This window comes from Manacus vitellinus, unplaced genomic scaffold (genome assembly GCF_001715985.3).
Source record: "Manacus vitellinus isolate BGI_N305 unplaced genomic scaffold, ASM171598v3 scaffold_18_pilon, whole genome shotgun sequence".
Classification (NCBI taxonomy): Eukaryota; Metazoa; Chordata; class Aves; order Passeriformes; family Pipridae; genus Manacus; species Manacus vitellinus.
Window position 1 is genome coordinate 6,344,865 of NW_021939324.1, and position 22,075 is coordinate 6,366,939.

The 22,075-nt window shown below is 36.6% G+C and overlaps 2 protein-coding genes across 2 annotated transcripts in view; one reads left to right on the forward strand and one right to left on the reverse strand.

Annotated features, from left to right (window-relative positions):
• Positions 1-22,075, forward strand: part of KIAA2026 (KIAA2026 ortholog) — an 83,897-nt gene that overhangs the window by 51,238 nt on the left and 10,584 nt on the right. Inside the window, 1 exon segment of the mRNA XM_008921631.3 lies at positions 5,665-5,766. Within this exon segment, the coding sequence (XP_008919879.3) occupies positions 5,665-5,735 (71 nt within the window). The 3' untranslated portion in view covers positions 5,736-5,766.
• On the reverse strand, positions 11,441-18,444 carry MLANA (melan-A). The gene is made up of 5 exons (XM_029958987.1): positions 18,373-18,444; positions 17,384-17,482; positions 14,812-14,908; positions 12,577-12,678; positions 11,441-11,647 (listed from the first exon to the last, which is right to left on the reverse strand). The coding sequence occupies exons 2-5, from the start codon at positions 17,455-17,457 to the stop codon at positions 11,579-11,581; spliced, it is 342 nt and encodes a 113-aa protein (XP_029814847.1). The 5' UTR covers positions 17,458-17,482; positions 18,373-18,444; the 3' UTR covers positions 11,441-11,578.

Sequence of the window (22,075 nt, forward strand, 5' to 3'; positions counted from 1 at the left end):
TTCATTAAGTTGTCAAATATCAAAACATCCTTTGAAAAGCTCCACAAAAATTATGAACTCTTTTGGTGCCGCAGATGCTTTACCCATCGTACATGCAACGCCCCAGATATTTAGTACTCCAGCTAGCTCATGTACTCCACTGCCCGGGGTAACACTGTCTGTGTCTTCAGTGACAAAATCTCCTATTAATGTTGTGGCTACATCTTCTGTTGTTTCTGCCGTTCATCCTCCGAATTCTCATTTGCCAAGCAACACTTCAGTGTTTCACTTAGACACTTCTATCAAAAAACTGTTGGTCAGTCCAGAGGGAGCCATTTTGAATGCTCTAAATACTCCAGCACCAAAAGTTTCTCCTCTGTCTTCATTGCTGCCTCCTGTTGTTGTGTCCACAAGCAGAAATCCTACCACTGTCTTCCCTGCATCTCAGTCATCTTGCCTTGATAAACCTGACAAAGCTGCATTCTGAATTTACTGCAAATGAGCCACTTTGAAATTTTGGGGCATTCCTCAGACTTTGGAAGTTGTAACTATTGGATAATTTCTTACAGCCAGTTGATTTACTCAACATTACTTAAGGTTGCAGTTCTTTCCTGTTCACCTGTGGGGATTAAGAGGAAGAAAAATTTTAGTTTGTTGGAAGTTTTCGGAGAGTTCTTTAGCAAAAAGGTCAGAAATGACCAATGAGTTCATTAAACAGTTTGGAGAAATCTCACCTTTTGCACATGTTACATCTTACATTATGGACTGTTTGCCAGTGTGTTTTTGACAGTACATGTCTTCTTTTATTTGTCAAATTTATTTTTGATCTGTTTCTTTAAGGAAAATATTTATGCATTGTAAAAATGCAATCTATAGAGTAGAATTGTACATATTCCTGAATTCCTAACAGTCCATACTAAACAATATGTACAAAGAACTATGCTGTCTTATTTATGTTTGGTTTACATAGTGTATAGTTTTTTAAGTATTTTAGTAACTTTGGACCAGTGTACTGTTTAGCAACTGCAGAAGAATCTGCATATAATAAATCAAGTTGCTTTACTGCTTTGTGTTGGCAATAGTTAAAAATATGTGTATCTGTTACACCGTGGCAGAATACCTACCTACATACATACATACGTATATATATATATATTATATATATATATATATATATATGTATATATATGTGTATATTTATGTGTGTGTGTGTGTGTATACACACATCTTTCTTTTGGTGTGTGGTAGAATGAAATTATTTAACCTCTTTTGCTTTTCTCTGCTTTTACATTTCACATGATTTAGCAGGAGTTGGAAGGAAGGCTTTCTTGTTGATCCTCGTGATGCAGGGCTGGATAAGCCATACTTCATCCGTTCTTAATAAATGTTTGGTTATATTGCCTAAATAACTCCAGTGATGTGGTAAGGCTACAAGTGGCTTTTCAGACACCAGTCTAAATCACACTGGTTGCTGTTAAGGACTAACATGCTTTGTCTTAAAGCTCATAGATCTGTTGAACAGTTTGTTACTCTCTTTTTTACAGCCTTATATGCATTTCTGTATGTCTGATGACTGTAACAGGATCACTTGTTAGTCTTCTATCTAGCCATAACAAATGACCCATTTTTTTTCACCAGTCATACTTTCTAGTTCTGTATGTTTTTCTTTAGCTTATAATTGGTCTATCTTGAAGGATAGCACTGAAGCATCACATAATATTAAAGGAAGCTTTATTAGTGCTTTGGGGATAATAATATGTTACAGAAACCTTCCTTTTTTATGCAGTGTATTCAGTATTTGTTGACTTAGTTTCAGCTTTTGATCTGATAAAACTTTTGGGTTATTTTCTGCAGATCTACTGAGTTCACAACTGCCTGCTGCAGTGCTCGTGGAGATAAGTTTTTAGGTATCTTTTGAGATTTTGCATATAAAGAAAGGGTGCACATCTTATTTTATGGAAGATGATGTTTTTAGAATTGCTATCTTTGTATGTGTTGATTTTTTGTAGAGTTTGTTTGGTATTTTTTAGAAACTAGAAGGGAAGATTTCAGAAGAATTTAAAAATTATAATTGCCTTTCTAATAGCTATGACTTCAAAGGGGATAAAAGCTTACATATCTGTATATAGCAGAATTCTTAGACTGAGTTTCAACAGGATGAAGCTTCAGCCTTTGCTCTTCATCCTTTTGAATTTTCTACTTCCCTTCCCCTTTTGCTATACTAGTTTGGCAGTTTGGATATTGAGTTGACGAATAGGACCACAGCTTACTCGCTCTGTGTCGGCTGCCCTTTGTATTGTTCTGAAAAGTAGCCTGGTAGCTAGTTTGCTAGAGTTTTGGGAAAGTGGGGGGAAGAAAGGCTTGTGCCTTCCATAGGGACCTTTCGTTTTGCACTAACTTAAAAAATTGCATTGGGAAATTACATCTTTCCATCTTATCTCAGGGCTGGGACAGATGGAAACTGTCAGTTTTGGGATTAGAGAAGGTTTGTTTAAATTTTAGGAAAAGCTACCTGCTACACCTTTGCTACTTCTCATTAAAGGCATTTTGTAATGGATTTTGAAAACACCTAGCAGTAAGTATGTCTGTCCATCAGAGTTCACAGTATTTTTAAATCTGACTACACATTACAGTTGAATGCTGCAGTGAATTTTCCAACAGTGGAAGATGGCAGAGTGGCAGTTTCTTCATGGACATTTTACATACTCTAAAACCATATATACCAGAAGCTCATTTTATTTCCATTTCACTGGTGGAACCATGGGACTCACTTTCTTGGATTTTTCTATTTTCTTGCAATGACTGTTTTTTCCCTTTTTTTTTTTTGTTCATTTAGGTTTGTTGTAGAGTGAATATCTACGGTGTTTGAAAAGCTCAAGACTAGGTTCTGCTGTTGCAGATATTCTTGATGAGAGAAAAAATCTTGCATGACATTTTTCTGGGTGCTGATGTAGTAGAAAGATTTATGCTATAATTGATTCTAATAAAGAGAGAAGTTAGAAAAGCTGAACTGAAAAACTCAGGACTCAAGTAACTTGCCTGAATGATTTCCAAGAAATTTTCTGAATTAATATGATAATATTCTATGATTTTTATAAATATTGTATAATTTGGAAGACATGTACTTTACAACATGAAAAGTTTGAGTCAGTTTAATTAGAGTTTCATGGACTTTTATTCTCTACTAGACATGTGTTCAGACTCCAAGTCCTATTGGAGAAGGACTTGAGACTGCTATGTAATGGGCTTGCATCATTCATTATGTAAAACCAAATTTTAGTAATTTTTGCAAATAAAATTCCTATTCCCAACACTGTTCTCCAGTAATATAAATGTCAGTCAGAGTTAAGGTTTTCTTTCAAATGCAAGTAAATAAACACTGACACTTGCTACGTACCTTTTACTCTCTACCAAATGTATCGTGCTATTTATAGCACAAAAAGAACTGTGAACAAGTGGATTATATTCACAGACACAATGAAAAAGCAGAACTACCTGCATCTTTACTTGAATTTTAAAGACATTTTGTTACACATAAAAACAGATATATAAATCAACCTTTTAACAAAAGGTGTTCAGCTTTTCAGTGCTTGTAAAATGCCTTACTTTTAGATCCCTTCTGATACTATTTACAGCTATTCATACACGATATTATATACAAAACTTTGGATTTACAAATTACTTTGAATATTTTGAATTATATCCTTTATATTTACCTAAATTAACATGTTCTGCACAATAATTTTGGTTTGCTCTGAGTAGAAAATTACACTTATTTTGCTTCACTGTTCAAACCCACATCTGTGAGCTGCCATTTTCTCCTAGGGATTCTGCCCCTACCACACTAGGAACAGTTAAATTTCGCGTATATTATTTGTTATAAAAGTATCTGTTCAAACCAAGTGTGTTACTGTGAAGTCATTCAAACCCATGCTGATTCACTGTGTGACATAGCAAAGGGTACAATGTGAAAAGGGAAGCAAAAATTCTCCTGATAAGTGAAGAGAAAATAATTTGTCTCATGGGAGTAGGTCAGAAAATTACTAAAAGCTAGCATTTGAAGGGCATCCATAGCCTTACCACAGAGTTAGTTTCATAGTTGGTTTTCCTTCTGTTTTGTGGTAGTGCAGAATTTCAATTGCCCAAAATGGTTTTAAATTAATTAATCATTTTTATTAAAGCACAAATGTTTGTTATGATGAAACTCTTTCCTTTAAAAAGAACAACCAGAGGTGCTCAAAAGGACTCAAACTCATGTAGCCTGTTGTCTGTAAGCTGCACCTGAAGAGAGTTAACTGACTCAAAGCAGGATTAGTAATGCCGCATCAGACTTTAGGTCCTTCACGTCTCTTGAGGCAGTCAACAGTAGCATTCCAAAAGAGCACAATAACAGGCCTGAATAATCTTCTAGTATCCACTAATCTGTGAGCCAGAGTCTTCCTCATGCAGCTGTGTTTTTCTTCAGTTTAATAGCTTTCAGTGTATTTCTCTTGATGAAATGGACCAATCCTTTCTAGAATTTTTGAAAGCATGTAAACAAACTGTTACCATCCACAGCACCCAGTGGTAAAGAATTTGTAAATAAATTTCCTTTTTGGTTTCAGAACCTGGCACCTGCTAGTTTCATTTGATGCAAATAATATTTATATTGTAAGATGCAATAAGCCTTTGCTGTTTAGTCATTTCTCCATGTGGCCTATGTAGACCTTTGCCATGTTGGTTGTCTCTTCTCTAGAATAAAGAGAAATAGTGAATTCAGTTATTTCCTATATGGAAGTAATTAGTTGCTGTCATTGTTGTGTGTGCCTTTTTCAGTTTTACTGTGTCCTTGTGGGATCAGAAGAGCGCATGTTCTAAAAGCACTGATCTATTCAGCGGTGTGTTTATGTGTCTCATAATTATTTCAATGTTTGCGGGTTGGTTTCTGACTATTATTTAGCCTTATACTAACTTTTTTATAGAAATATTAATTTTAAACCAAATACACATCAGTATCAAATTCATTTCATCCTATAAAACTATACCACTTGCAGAATATCATGGCTATAAAGACATGGTCTTTAAACCAGGCTATTGAAACCAGTGCAAGTCTGACACTCTCCCAGTTCCTGTTTTTGTTTGGTTTAGTTCTCTTGAAAATGAAAAAGGACAAGCAAAATTATTTTGATGATGGTTTTTTAATTCTCATTGTTTTTATGCAGAGAATGCAAGGTTACGTCTGTATATTAGATGCATGGTCGTTTTATACACATTGACATCCAGATAAAGATTTTTTAGTTGTTGAAGAGACCACTTTATAAATGTGATACAGAACACTGTTATTTTAATATATTTTCCTTGAAACCGCAGTGGCATAAAAACAAACTTTAAGATCTTGATAGACATGTATTTTCTTCATTTCTCAAAATATGGAATTGTTTGGTCAATCGACCTGGATGTCTGGCGTAAACTTGGTAACCAGGACACTTCGTTGTTTCATATGTGATTATTCCAGAAGTTCTTCAGAAAGTTCTTACAGTATCTTTTACTACAATCTCAGCTGAACTACACATGTTAAATGAAAATGGTATGTAAAAGCAGTGTAAAGGAAATGTGATTAATTACTTATAGTATTTCTTGAAGTTATGTTTGTTACACAGAAGGTCTATTAAAATATGCATAAATATGATTTTCCACCTTTTGCAGATGAAGGCAATGAAGTACTGAGTTCTCATAGCAACATGGAGGAACTGAGAATAGAATCCTTGGTCCCCTGAACTCCTTCCAGCATCCCATCCATTACTAAAGGTTAGACAACTAGATTACTGCTTTATTTTCCCCTATTTTTGCTTTTTACAAAGAAGAAAAAATTATTTAGAAAATTAAATTGTTTTCAAGAATGTGAGGGGCATTGACAGATAGCATTTACAGAAATTAAATAGCATGGGAAAGCAAGATAGTAAAGAAACAACTGTGATTTTTGTGATTGTCTTCAGTCTTTAGAACTTTGCTTGTCAATATTGATGTATAAAAAGAAGACAATACTCTTCTTTTATTATTCATATTGATTCCATCTAGTAAATACACAAGCATAAGATCAGACTACTTTGGCTGGCAATAGGTCATCAGCACCTGGTACCAGCATATACATTGAGATCCGTCCAGATAATGTGCTGTTATTTGTAGAATCATTCTTCACTCTTTTTTTTAATCACATACAGCAGTGAAATAAAACATCAAAGAGGGATTAGTGACAGGTATTACTATGTAGCCACAGGGCGTCTTCCTTGTAATAACGAAAGAGTGGAATTATGATGGATTTGATTTACACAGTATAAAAAGCAGGTATTTTTACTATTATAATCAATTACTGAGAAGAAGGAATTGCTTACATCTATTTATAAAAACCCTTGTCAATTCATATTAGCAACACACAAATACTAAAATTATAGTAGTTTGAGGCTTGTCTGGCCAGTAATATATGGTTCATCTACATGCTATGCCTTCAAAATATTGTTCTTGCCTCTAGAGTGCTTTTCTGCAAAGTGATCTCAGAAAAACAAAAAGTGGGAGAGGCCTGCCTGGAAGTATTTTACTCCTTCCATGGCCTAAGAAATTGATGCAAAAGCATAATCTTTTGTTATAAACCAGCCCATATATGAAAGTGAGCTTCTTTGGCACATGAAATGCCAGCGTTGCATTTCATTACAGCAGTCCAGTCATTGTATGAGCTGCACCTTAAACTGGGCATCTGTCTCACTGTAGTGGCCAGCGGAGAATGCTTAGTGGAAAGAACAAGAAATAAACAAATATGAATTAGTTTTCCCCAGTATGTACACACATCATCTAAAAGTAATTCCAGGAGAATTTTGTGAACTCAGCCTGAGTTTGTCTGTGACGTGAAAGAGCAGATTTTGCAGCCAAAGAATCAGGTACTGGAGAAAGGTGAGCAGTAATTCAGAGAAGCAGAGCAGAAGAAAAAATGACATAAAAGCATAAAATTGCTTCTCCGGTTTAAGAGGTTGTAGGAGAAGCTAAACAGCTGAACAGAATCCTGCTAAACAGGAGAAGTTTTGAGTGAGGAGTTGACTGAAATATCATTGTTGTCCTTCCTGTTGGTGAGGCCAAAATCTAAGAAATGTACATTATGTGGGCTGCATATTCCGAGACTTAAAAATGTAAGAAAGACAGGCTTATTAAATCTGGGTCAATACCAAAAATGTTCAGGAAGGGTTTTCTGGAGATATTAAAATAGGAGTAATAGGCAGGCATCTAATACCTTCTAATCTTTGCAAGGATTCCTCTACAGGTGATTAATGGTCAGGGAATATTATATTACTATATCACTTACTATACGATTTTGTTGTTTTTCTGCAAATCCTGAAGCAGTTCCAGGTTTTTTCTGAATATGTTTACCAGATGACAATCCTAAAATTCCTCCTGAAAACAACTGCACAAGCAAATCCAGCGCTGAACGGAATCTAAAAAGGGCAGCTGTTTTGCTCCAGAGTGTCAGGAGCAATGAGATGGTTGGGGTGTATGTGATGGTGTGCAGAAATAAAAATCAATTACTTCTGCCAAGGTAAGTGGGAAAGGACAAACTGATAGAACTTGGAAGATTAGACCTTTTTCTTAGAAGATGCTTTTCAACAAAAATGAGTCAGATCTTTTCCCTAATAGCTACAAGAATGCAGTGGATGGTAATGTAAATTAAAAAAAGAACCAGGAGGAAGGAAGGCAGCTGTGTAAGCAGAGAACATGGCAAACATGCAGCAGAGCCGTCTGTTTCTCACATCTAGAAATGAAAGTTAGCAGAGTTGGAAAGACCTTACAGAATTAGTATTGAAAGACCATAGTATTTATATTAGGCCATCACTCTGTTTTATATTGATTTGAACTCAACTCGTGTTTGATTTTTAAAAGCAAGAAAGTGTACTCTTATGTCACATGAACACAGAGATGTACACCAACAAAGTAATTGATATTTTACCAATATTAGACATAAACATGAATCAAAATAGTCTGGCAATGTTATGTTTTACTGAAAAATGACAAGCAGTATGGCTAATACTAATACAGTGCTTAAGCTAAATAATATACGTACATCCCCAGCTACAGCAGGAGTTAGGCTGAAGGAGATTGCTGAGGTGAATGTCACTGGACTATCTACTAACCAGCTGCAAATGCCATTCCTGTTACACTAGACTGGTGAGACTCTAAAATAAAATAAGTGCTTCCTGTGGAAAGTTCTTGGTACATTCTTTTTTCATAGTTTTCTGACATATGTGAAATATACACTTCTGGCTCATGGCTTGGTGTTTGCTATATGGTTCAGGATGCCAGAAGGATTGAATACGTCAGGACCTGCTGCATTTTACCTTTGTGCAATGTCTGGGATGGCTGACCAATATTCTGGAATCTTTGAAGGCTACACTGGGGCTCGTAACTGCATTAGAAAGTAAGGCCATACCAGGAATCCAAACATAAGACAATACAACTGCTAGTACCACTATAATACAGCAATCTGATCAAAACATGCTATGTTCATGAGAGGCCTCATTTTGAAAGTGTTCATTGCCTCTTTATAAGGGTTGCATGCATAGCTGTAAAGTTGCTAACATCATCACGTACAGAAAAGCTTTCATAACAGTTCATCTGCTAGTCTGATGGAAGCAGTTTAATGGAGACCAGTAGCAAGCAGAGCTTCATTCTCCAACTATGATCAGCCACCTGTCTTTGTCACCATCCTGGGGGAAAACTCAAAATGCCCATGAATTTTTTCATTAGCTTTTTTTAATGGGAGAAAATAAAGCACAAATATTATCTTTGTTCAGACTTACAGTTGTAATACAAGGCATCTGATTTTGGCCTTATTGCAAAGAGGGTAAAAAAAAGAGGAGCAGAAGGTATTTGACTTTTACACCTTCCCTGTTACATAACGACCATACCAGATAAATTATAAATATAAATTTTTGTAAGTAGTTGTTATTCTGGGGTCATATAACTATGTAATGTGAAAAACTTCCCTTGAAATTTGAAAACTCTATGCCACATTCTCCATGTGTCGTTGTTGAGACATTTCTGTGCATTTCTCTTTAAGGGAACAGGCTTCCTAGAAGGTTTTAACTTGTGTTTGGTAAAGTGCAGTGTTATTGAGTGTAATACAGACAATATGTAAAATAGCCAGTTCTTGCAACATGGAGCTTTGGCAACTGCAGGTCTCTTGCTTTCACATTCTGACCTGTCTTGTATTGGTGTTTAGTTAATGGATCAGCAGCCAGACACTGCAGTGTACCATCATTGGGTATAGAGCCAGATTTGAAAAATGAAATTTGCGGTGGTGTTCAGTGATGAAGTTTCCACCTATATAATATAGTGCTCTGTGAACCTCTATTTCATGCTCTTATTTTAATGCAATTAAAATCTGAGATCACTGTCTAACTGTGTCTATTAAGAAAGAATACTGCTTTTACTGGGACTAAAAAGGGGAGAACTTTTCTGAAAACCAGAATAGGGCTTATATGTCTTTTAAGTATCTATAAATTCATGTCAAAGTGTAATAGTTCTAGCTCTGGCTGCTGAGCAGTTTTAACAATTTGACCTTGTGTAGTTCTGGAAATAAATTAATATTTCTACTTCATCAGTGTTAACTTTCTTGTGAGCTTTTGCAACAGCTGGTAACACATTTAATGCTGACACTACTAAAAATGCATGGGATCAAGTAAAGCTTTCTGAACTCTAAGCACTTTACTTCTCTATATTATATATTCTCTATGGAAATTAACTTTTTTCTCAACCATGAATGTCAGTTCTATTCCACTGTAGCACTACACAGTCTTTTGAAAGGATGCTGCCTTAGGGTAGAGAGATCCAGAGCACAGAGTTGCTAAAGATATTAGCCTCAAGCTTTAGCTTACCAGTTCTGCAAAAAAATTAGTTAGACATTGTGTTCTACATCTCTAGTGCTTACTAGCTATAAGCTGGAATTCTGTATATTTTCCTGTGTATTCTTCTTCCTGTCACTAAACAAGTCCACAATTTTTTTCCTTAAGGTATATATTGGAAATGACAGAGGTAAGACAGCTCCTTGGGTTAAAATACCTCTCTAAGTTTTTAAATAAATATATCAACTAAATTTATAAAACCATGTATATAACCTTTTACTAGAATTACTGATATTTATTACCTTCCAACAATTTTATATAATCTATATAAATATATATTAAATAATTTTTTATATATATACATCTTATATATGCACCTTAAAACAAAAAAAAGCTTTAAACACACGGCAGATTTACTTGTGTAACATAAACTCCATATATTAGATACTATATAGATATTAGATATAATAAAAACATATATCTAATATAACATTTATAAACAATCTATAGAAACATCTAATCTAAAAAACATTTCGAAAAAAGCTGTGTCTTATTATTTATCACCATCTGTGGAGTTTATGTTAGGCAAGTAAATCTGCCTTATGTTTAAAACTTTTTTTTTGTTTTAAGGTGTTTGTATTTGCATATCTGGTGACAAAGAGCCAGATTCTTTACTAATAGCAGTTAATAATTGCTTTATGAAATTAGTTTTCTTTTGTTGCTACTTTTCAATTTAACAAATGTTGTACAGTTTTAGCTGCCTCCTGCTGTGAGATATCAGGCCTTGTGTATAAATTTGTTGATCTGCATATCATCTTAAGAAATAATCTGGCAAATAAGCAATAACAAAAAGACTAAGTAAAAAATAACTATCAAATCTATATAGCTAATATATGCGCATCACAGTTCTTTGGTTTTTATTACTGCTCGTGTTCTGACAAGCTGGAAAAATTAACATCTTTAAGTCTGTTGTCTTCTGTATTCTTGGTAACATGGTTTTCGTCCATTTTCTCATATTGTTCCATCATATTAGAAACAGATGATATGTAAAGCTCTATATCTACAAGTTCTCTTGCTCTCTCACAAGACTGCCAGAGGAAAACTAGAGGGGATGTTGTTATACCCATTGACCGGTATGAAATAATGTGATCTCTAAGCGGTATTTTCTTGGTTACCTGGATTGTGTTTTATAAGGAATTAATTTATTTCAGGTACATAAACAGGTGAAGTGAGGTAAAAGCGTATTGTAAAACAGAGTTGCTTTTTGGAAATTAATTTTAAAACTGTGGGTAAGGAAAACAGTCTGTAACAGGATATGTAGTCAAATGGGTTTGTTCGTTTTGTGACAGATTCTTGTACATCACATTCCAAGGAATAGTTTATTTATATATTTTTTTAAAGGAAGGGAGACTAAATGAGAAAGATGAAAATAAAGGTGCCAGCGCTTTTTACTCTTGATTGATACTGAATAATATGTACGTACACTTGGTAGATCTATGAAGGATTTAAGATGCCCAGAGCATGGTGTATTAATCTGATCACAAGAAATGAAAAGCTTAAACCAAAAGCACATTCAGATTTATTGAGGCACTTCAAAAACCAGGTCTGTAACTAAGCGGTTTCAGCAACTGCTAATGAAAGCATGTGATTTCCTTTTTTTATGATTTTAGCTATAAGAAAGTTAAGCATGTACGGGAAATTAAGAGGGAGCATGAAGAGTTTAAAATTTCATGTTATCATGGTGAATAAGGTGGTGGTGACTGATCTGCAGCAATTTTGTCATAAGCTGGTGGAGCATCAGGTACCTGTGGTAAGGAAAATGGGTGTGAGAGATTGAAAAAACCAATTGAGGTACAAGAATATGACATTAAACATGCAGCAAGCTATTTACCACTGTACTAGATATGGTTCAGTGACTTAAAATAGCTAAGCTCATTCATTATGTCTATTTTTTTGCTAGTATGTTTTCTGGTTTTGCGTCAGATTCATTTTATTGGAACTGTTCATCCGAAGAAAGATTTTTCAGTGTTGTAAAGGCAGGATTTTTTTTTTTTAAGATATGGGTGGTTTTATATTGGTAACTCGGATAAATATTGAAGCTTTTCTGTAAGAGTCTTGATGCAGGCATGTCTTATTTCTAGTGTTAAAAATTTGAGCAGCTTATTTAAAACTGATTATAAATTAGACTTTTCCCTATTCTAAAGCCATTTAAACACACCCATTACTTAACATATACTTATCACTGAGTTTAACTTTTTGACAGTTATAAGTTTGAATGTTCATCTCTCCATAATGATTAGATGAGCTAAAACCTTGAATTTTTATAACATTCCCTGACAATGCTTTTCAGAGTATAGTAATACTAGACACAGTCCATTTGTTGTTTGTCAGAATGGCAGAACACCTACTGGAAAATGTTTGGGGTTTTTTCATTATATTTCAGCATTCGGGTGTTAGATCATTCTAATAGATTGCATAATGACCATACAACTTTAGAATAAATGTAAAAGAAAGAAATGAATTTTTAAAAGAAGAATTCTAAACAGTACATTTTAAAAATCCTTTTCACAGTAAAACTTGTTCAAAATAGTACTTTCTAAGTTGATGTAGAGGCATTGAAGACTCTATCTAGAGAGCACACCCCAAGGAAGAAATCATTAATTGCCCATTTACCAATATTGTCTCACCATGTCTTACTATGTTTAAGTAAATGAGACCTTGAGTTACAACTTACCACAGAATTAAAGTTTCTGTAGTCCTGCAGAGCCATTTTGCAGTCCAGTATTGCTCCCTCACCTACCACGGTTCGTGCTGTGCTCACACTAGAGCTTTTGCTCTGTGAGCATAACGAAACATGGGGAACATGAAAGGAAGAAGAGACTGTGAAGTTGGGGCAAATTATGCGTCATTTAATATTTGATAGCACATTTACAATATGTATTAGAATCTGGAATTAGGACCAGACACAATGCAAGTAAGCAAGTGAGACAATTTACTTATCAATTTACAATTTTGGCTGTCTCTGCTGAGACATAGTCTTTCTTCTGTGATATCCAATTACATTGCCAGAAAAATGAGCATCACATTTTTTAGGTCCAAGACTACTGCAGGAACTGACATCTTCCTATGTATCCAAATGCCTTCTCATTTTTATCCTACTCATTTCTTTCTTTAATCTCCAACCTTTTTCTTTTCTGTTTTCCCAGCATTTCTTTTGTACACATTCTGTACTAGTTCTCCCCTAGCCAAAAAAATTCTAAGAAAGATGTAATTTTCAAAACCAGAAAGTGGCAGTCAGCAATAAGAAGGAATTAAAAAGGAAATTGTGGTTTTTGCCATGATGTACAAAACAGGCATTTGGTTTGATTTTTGAAAGGTTTTTTTGAGTATTACCTTCATTTTTGCAACATCTCACTATGAAAGTTCAGGTTTTATGTATTTTGCCAGATAGTATTGGATAGATAACTGGAAAGGGAATGGGACAGAGTTATGGAAAACAGGAAGGAAATGGATTTGCTGACTTAAATGAGAGGTATGCTGATTTTTTTAACTCCCAAATAGTCATATCTTTTTCAAAATATTAGGATAACTAAAAGATACTAAAAAGATACTAAAACAAAAATTTGGATAAAGCCTGGTGCGAATACCAGTCGGGGTAGAGTTCATTTTCTTCTTAACAGCTGATACAGTGCTGTGTTTTGGATTCATTATGAGAATAATGCTGATAGCATAACGATGATTTGGTTGTTGCTCAGTAGCTCTTACTCTAAATCGAAGACTTTTCATTGTCTCATGCACTGACATCAGGTGCACATTAGGTACATGAGAAACTGGGAGGGAGCATGGCTGGGACACCTGACCTGTGCTGGCTAAAGGAATGTTCCACACCACAGAACACCATGCCCAGGATATAAATGAGGGAGTTGACTGGGAGGGGCTGAGTGCTGCCAAGGAACGAGATGGGCGTCAGTCAGGGAGTGGTGAGAAGCTGTGTTGTGCAACATTAGTTCCTCTTGGGTTTTATCGCTCTCTCTCTCTCTTTCATTATTATCATTAGTAGCAGTAGTAGATTAGTAGATGATGATTATATTTTGTTTCAATTATTGAACTGTTCCTTCTTAACCCATATTTACCTTTTCTTTCCAATTCTCCTCACCAGTGTGGCAAGGGGAAGTATTCTCCTCACCAGTGTGGCAAGGGGAAGTAAGTAAGCGTGGAGCTTAGCTGCTGGCTAGAGTTAAATCACAAGTTTTCACTTTAAAGGATTAAAAAAGACCTCCCTTCCACAGGAGAGAGAGCAGAACTTCAAAAATAAAGCTTTCAGACTTCTAATAGCAGTTGTTATGAGGATTGTACCTTTTTTCTAATATTTTCTTAGAAGACATGAAGTAAAATATTTTAAAAGTAATGTTTAGAAAACAAACCTCAAATCTGCCCCGCTCTTTTTTGTAAATCTTAAAACTGCAAGTCAAGTTTTATAGAGATGAATCATGCGTCATCTTTATGTGAACATATTTACTTGAGTTACTTGTAACAGTTATTCTTATTTTCTGCTTCCTAGATTTACTGTAAGCACATCTGTCCTTATTTAGGGGTAAATCTTATGAGTAGTGAATATGTTGCTTTTATTTAAATGAAAGGACACTGAACACATCTTGGTTTTGTGTAAATATTAAATATAATGCTTTCTACAGATAATCTTTTCCCCTGATGTGTTGTGTAAAGCTGGGCTGGCTTCATGTCCCTTTGCTTCTGCTTCCTCTTATCCCTTCGTCTGACTTGCAAGTTCTTGAGGGCAAGTTGTGTTTCATATTGTGTGAGTTTGCCTGTGACGTATGTCAGTGTATGTATATTGCCTGAGCTGATGATGTTCTGTTACAGATTCAATGTTCTCTGCATTAATGTCCTGCAAATAAAGGTAATATGTGTCAAAATAACAGCATGCTAGAAAGTGAGCTGCCATGCTTACCCGCAGACTTTTATAGCCACTCCGTCTTTTGTAATACCAGCAGCCAAAGGCAAGCAAAGTTGCCAGCACCAAAATGAAAAGTCCAATGCCCAGAGCTCTGTTGGGAGAGCAAAACAAAATAATAACACCACAACTAGATGTATTCTCCTGGGAGCATGAAAGATTAGAGCACAAGTTTGTGTCAGTGCCCTTTCATCAGAGGAAGGCATGGTGCAGAATTTACCTCAGAAAATGGAAAAAGTATCAGTAACTTCAGCAAGTCGCTGTAGATTTAGCAGTTAGCTAAATTCTCTGCCAAGTTCTTAATAATTTTAAAAGTAAGAAATACATTTCTTTGAAGATAATACTCTACTGCTGATTCTGAAAAGATACCTGCCTGAGAGAATGTGAAATAAATTAAATGCCACACCTGCAGAGATGCAGGTCATGTTTATTTGCTAAATTTATGTAGCCAGCAAGTATGGGGAAATATATCCTTATTGCATCATATTGCAACAACTGTTGGTGATGGAAGGATTTTTTGGATACATAAAACACTATAAAACCTTATTCGTTAAGAGCTCTGCAAGAATTTAGTTCTTGTTTCGTGACATGCTAGGCACAGTATTGGCATCACTCATTTTAGGGAAAATACACTTAGCAAACTGTGCTGTGACATCCTTCCTACTGCTCAGTGGGGACTTCGGAGAAGCAGCATGATTCCGCTGTCTGTCAGAAAGCAAGCTGACAAAGTAATTGCAAGTTTCCTAGTCACAAACCCCCTTCCTTCTGTGTTAATAATCTCCCTGCTAAGACATATGGAATTCATTCCCCATTGTTTTTTTTCTTTCCCTGTTCAGGAACAGAAGAGTATGCAAAATGGTTAAAGGGAATAATATTACTGTGTGAATCAGGATAAACCCATGCTAACATACTATTATATATCTACTAACCAGTTGCCCTGCAGTAATTACCACCATGCTTTTGCATTAGTAGGGACTGAGTATGGGGTATGTGATTTACCAGAGACTTTTTATATCTATTTGCTATCATTTTCACTGACTCCAAGTCTGATGAAGGAGTGTTTCCTTGTGACCTAAGAAGCCTGAAAGAAGATGAAAACAGATTTGTGCGACAGAACAGGCTGCCTTTTTGTCTGAATTGCCTGTGTGCTGTCTGAAACATGAGCCCATTGGAGACAAAGGGATTTTCTTTTTCACAAGTACCTGGATCTTACAAGTTGCTCCTGCCCCTTGAAGACTTTGTGTGGGCTGGAGACCTGTTAAACCCAGGAACACAGCTAACAGCATTCACTTGCTTTCTGGTGCAGCCGTGTTGCAGCTGATCTTCAAAGTTATGAGATGGCTCCACTGGTTTTGTTACTGTCCCCAGCACAATTAAAACTTGGAGAGACCCTCCAAGCAGCTGCTGCTCTCTTTACATTTTGAGACTGCTTTCTGCTTTTCACATGTTATGTAGTTTTAGCCATCCATTAGCCTGTATGCCTCTAGTATGTAATTTCTGGAGCTGGTGCTTTTGTCTACATATTTGCCGTCCAACTCCTTCCCTACCTACTCAGAGGCTAGTATGGAAAGTGTGTGTGCAATTTCTTGCAATTCCAGTTAAATTTGCAGCTGTGCTTTTAGGAATCTGGGCTTATATCTAAAACACTACTTCTAGTACCAAAAGGAGAGAGTCACTTTTGCCTCACGTATCTAGAAAAACTGCTTACAATTGCAGCCACTGGAATTCACAGCAGTTAGAGATGAGCGTGCTTAGTTTCAAGTGCCGAGACATGACTAACCAGCTTTTTTTTTGAAGAACTAAGCAGCTTTGGATGGACGATGAGAGAGCCTTCCCCTTGGTTCATTCTCTCTGCCAGGGCATGGAGGAACAAAAATCTTGCAGTATGTGCGTGTGGGGCAAGTCACTAAGTTTGGGGGCCCATAAACTAGTACCAGAAGCAAATTCTGCTTACAGATATCCCAAGCACACTGGAGATATTTGTCTAATGTATTAAAACATCACCAGTTGGATGGTGTTTCTAATCCAAGACCAAAATATATTATTGTAATCTGAAGCTAACAGTATTAGCTTGACTTAGTTCTGCTGAAGGGGACTCTTACCCAGAAACAGTTTACTGAGGGTCACATTCATACGGCATTGATGTCTTCATCTACCTTTTTTTTTACCATTTCTCTGGGGGTTTGCTATGTTCTTTAGGGTGAGACAATGTCCCTTTCAGGTTTCTAAGAGAAGTTTGTGGATCTAGAGATAAACTGAGTGTACAGATCACCTTGCAATAGCCTCAAAAGAAAATTCTAAATAAACCTCAATAAACCTGGTAATTATAAAGACCAGTGACTTGTGATCATATGATCGAAGTTCTTGAATTCTGCAATTCCGATTTTTCTTAATCATTGAGGGCTCTTAATGATTGTGCAGTGACAAACATTAGAGACAACTACACAATAGTTAAAATGCACTCCGTCTATATACAATGGTGAGTTTTTTTGATACTATTTCCTGGTTTTCTTTCAATGCAATTTTTTCACCAGCTTACAGGCCAAGGTAGGTTTTGATTTATGCTTACTCTTCTGCTGCAAAATAGGCGTGTCCTCTCCCTCTGAAATAGTTGCCATATGGATGGTCATTTCTTCTGCCCATTTTGTGAGCTTGGTCCTGCTCAGACCTACAGGGTAGAAACACAGTGCCTCAGCGTGATAAATAATTTGTAATCTTTAAAGTGTAATATTATCAACTTCTGTGTTTTAATGCAAGCATTTTAGGGAGGCAGGATAATCTGATATTTTCAGAATCAAGTAGATCCACACCTATATGCAGCTGTCCCAATTTAAGAGAAAACTCAAGTATAGACTGTAGTCTACATTTTAGTATCTCCAGTGACATAAAGGTATTTGCACCTGACTGCAGCAGAGAAGAATTTTATGTCATCTTTTTAGGTACAAAGTGATGGCAGAATTCTGAAGTACAATCTTGAATACAGAAAGTAAGGCAATTTACCTGGGCAAGTAAAACTATTGAGAAGAAAAACTAATATTGTCCTTACAAGTAGCTGTTTATTTCTGTTATTCCCTGTAAATAGTCAGGGCACAGGTTTTCATTCACTATAAAGTCTCAGAGATCTGTTGATTTTCAGATGGGAATAGTAATTTACGTCTCCCACAATCTAAACTCAGACGCGCAGAGAATTTGTTATAACCTTAACTCCCATTCTTAAGGTGATAATCATCAAGCTTCAAGCTGTCTGAACAGTTAAAAATCTAATTGATCAAATACAGTGAAGAAGAAATCCACAAGTAATCATGTTTCTGTCATTTAAAGCGCACAACAATAGATCCTACTTGATAGTATCCAGGCAATCTACGTACCTTACACAGTTAAAGTATAAAACATGATGACTTTGCTAAGACAGTTCTAGCCAGGGAAGGAAAACATCTGCAAGTTCACTTAAACACAGTCAAACCTCTTCCAGAGCATACTTTTGAAGCAAAGCAGAAAATTTTGTGTAGAATAAAAATATACAAATATTTGCGTAGAATAAAAAAGCATACATCTTACCTCCTTCAGACCTGTATTCTGTTAACTGAAAGGCATATGCAGCTTTCTTTTCCTTGACTTGGTCTGGTTTTTTCTCCTTTGATCTGTTTTCTTATGACTATCACGAGTTTAAATTCCTTTCAGTACAGCTTCTGAATGCGTTAATTAGCATGAAAGGGGCAAGGATACAACTTTTCATTTTCTTCTATGTCCTTCTCTCTTAATAAGCAGCAGTAGAATCTGTTATTTCTTGATTTGTTACATACCCTCTGAGACACGGGTCAGCACCTTTTTACCTGCCCTTTTTACAAGCTCCTAGAGTGGACTATTTCTAAATTTAAACGTGTTTTGATTTAGGGCTGATTATTCTGTGACAGAGGACTGGTATTTTTGCATGTCTTTACTATAGCTTTGTGTATGCACTCTTTTTGCATCATTTTAACACTGTGCAAACTAGTATATTTGGACAAAAACTTATAGGTGGATGATGTTATACTGTAACAGAAGTGTCTTACATTTGGGCAAATACAGTTTAATTCTATAGTAATAAGCAAATACTGCAACAAAAAGAGAGTCTATCCCATGGGCTGCAGAACTAATGAAGCCTAGGTTAGGACTTGTAATTCATACAAGTCCATGCAAGTCCTTTGTGTGTTAGCACAGGCAATTCATACAAGTCCATACAAGTCCTTTGTTATGGACTTGTATGAATTGTCTGTGCTAACACTGTGGTAATTCCATTTACAAGACCAGGCAAGAAATGGCAGTCTGTGATTAATTCAGAAGTCTGGGTACTGTGATGGACAAGCAGTCTTAAATATTGTTGAAAGAGAGAGAAGATACAAGAACCATGTTCTGCTTGTCATTCGTCTTAATGATTCATTAATCTGAGCCTCTCTGTCCTTCCACAGATTTTTTAAGTTTGAAGGACTGAAAACTTTTAATAAGTTTTCACTTGTCTTTGAAGTTGTGTACGGGGCTCTAAATGTGGTGAAAACAGCTGACAGACTGAAAAGCAAATAGGAGGGAACAGACAGTGTGAGAAACCAACATCCATTTCATTAGGAAATCAGATGAAAAGTCTTAACATTGGTATTCTTAGCTAGTGCAGGTGTGGAAGGTCAGACCATTTTTCTGCTTATGTGTTTTGCTTAATCATGGTAAAAATGTGATCTCTCTTTAGATATTTTTCCATCGTGGTGCTCAGTGACAGGACCAGAGGCAGTGAGCACAGACTGAAACACAGGAGCTGCTCTGAACATCAGGAAACTTTTTTTTCTATGGGAGTGACTGAGCACTGGCACAGATTGCCTGGAGAGCTTGTTGGGTCTCCCACACTGGCGATATGCAAAAGCTGTCTGGACACAGTCATGAGCAACCAGCTCCAGGTGGCCCTGCTGGAGCAGAGGGTTAGACCACATGAACTCCAAAGGTGCCTTCCAACCTCAACCATGCTGTGATTAACACAAGAAAGATCTAGCTAGTTTTGCTGGACCAAACAACATGGGTTTTGTGGAGGGGAAAATGAAGGGAACAAGAAAAATGAACAGTGAGGAACATAAACTCTCTAATTTGTACAAATCATTCAATGCTTTATATTATACCAGATGAACTCAATGGGAGTTTCAAAGGGAGAAGAGGTGCAGGGAAGTTTCTATAGATACCCATGTGTGTAAAACTGTAAGTGGACGCTATCACAGTCTGTCAAGTTCCCAAGCAACATATCAGCCCTTGTGCACCCTGAAAATGTCATAGAGCTCCTCATCAAATCATGTGTTTTCCTGAAGAAAAGCTTCATTACTGGGAGAGGATGATAACTGAAGGGCATTGTTTGGTCTTGTGAGAATCAAGACATAGAGTAAATGCATGTGATTACCAATCCTAGTCTCTACCCCATCCCCACTTCAAGCAATGTGTAGGGCAAAATGTCAACTGCTTGAATATTTTGTGTTCTGAATGAATCTCTTGTTAATAGTATAACAAAGGGAAAAAAATAACGACTTTGTCATGATTTGTGGCACCATCTGGAATGTAAATGCAGAATGCTGCTATTGAGGAATTGGATGGATGAGAAGGTGAAACACCACATCCTGGTTCTGATCTCAGTTTTTTTACAAAATCTTAGTTCTCTGAAATAGTGCTGCTAAATCCATCACTGTAAAGTCACTGGAATTGGCAAATGGATTTCACAGGTGTTAACCTTTTCAAAGATAGCATTTCAGGAGAAGAGGATGGAAGAGGATGGAGAAACCTCCAAGTAACCCAAGTTAGTTTGGGTTTTTTGTGATAAGCCAGAACTTGTGGCAAACCTAGGACACTGATGAATCTTGATCATAGGAATGAAATGAATGCTTCTAGTGTAACTGAAAATAACAGGCTTGACCTTTGAAGAAGAATAGCTGTTGGTTTTATGCTGTTGACACTGTGATTCCATCTTTCTAGGAGAAGATCTTGGGATTTTTATTAATTTATTTCCCTTAATTGATAATTTATTTTCTCTGGCATTTGAGGCTTCCTACAGCAGACAAAACAAAGAAATGTGAGTACCTTGGCACCTGATTTAGTAAAGGCTTTAGTTTTGAGTTTTATGGGAATTTCAGTGGAAACTCACAAGTATTTCACTGCTAAATCTACATTAACAGTAACACAGTACAGTAAGTGAAAATAAGGACATTATACTCCTTTCAGTTTGTCCTCAGAATCCTCATCTCTCCATGGTTTGGGGATTTACTTGGAAGTATGTATTATCTGGCTTCAAGGCTGAACAGTTCCACTATAGGCCTGAGACTGGATGTGGCACTTAGTGCCATGGTCTAGTAACCACGATGATGTTGGATCAAGGGTTGGACTTGATGATCTCAGAGGTCTTTTCCAACCCAGCTGATTCTATGATTCTATGATTTGGAGCTTTTTGCAAAGCTATTCCTCAAACAGCTGCTACCTTGACTGCAGGCACCTCCAGGAAGCAACATGTTGTCCTGTAGGCTGCTTTGCACAAACACCTTTAGTATGTTCATCCTGAAAGCCTAGTTCACGACAGAAAGTTCCTCCTCAAGTAGTTTGCAAGTGAAGCTCTGGTCCCTGCTGTCAGGCCCATCTCCCTCTGCTCTATCTCTGAAACTTACAATAAGGAAGGAATGGTAGTCTTAATCCTGTAGTAGCTGTGCCAAGAGGATGGCATGATTGCAGTGGTGCCTGTGTGGCTGCACTGTGTTTTTCCAAAGAAAAAAGGTTGGATAGCTTTCTAGCTTTCTGTTTTTCTTTGCTCCTACTTTGTGGTTGACTGCAGGTTCTGAGCCCAGGGGATTGTTCCGATTTGTGGGACTTTCTGAGATGCAGGGTGACCAACTATGAGTGAAAAACCGGGGGTGAAAAACTTTTGGATGCAGTTGGGCACTATCAAGGTGAGATTGAGTTATTACTTCCCTTTCCTGTGATTTCAGGACACCATCCCTGGATTTAAGAGAATGGCAGTGCTTTCTAAAGCCTCACAGTCCTGTTCCCACCAGTAGGTTGATAACTGGTTTGGGGTAAGAAACTCCTTGCAGATGAGCTGCTGATTTAGGCCTCTGGGGCCATCTCTGAAACATTTTGTTTGAAGAAAATTAATATAGTCAACACAGGCTGTATCCTTAGGACTTGGATCAGAACAGTCCTTTGCAGCACATTGCCCAGGGAGGTGGTGAAGTCAGCATCCCTGAAGGTGTTTCAAAGACATCTGGCA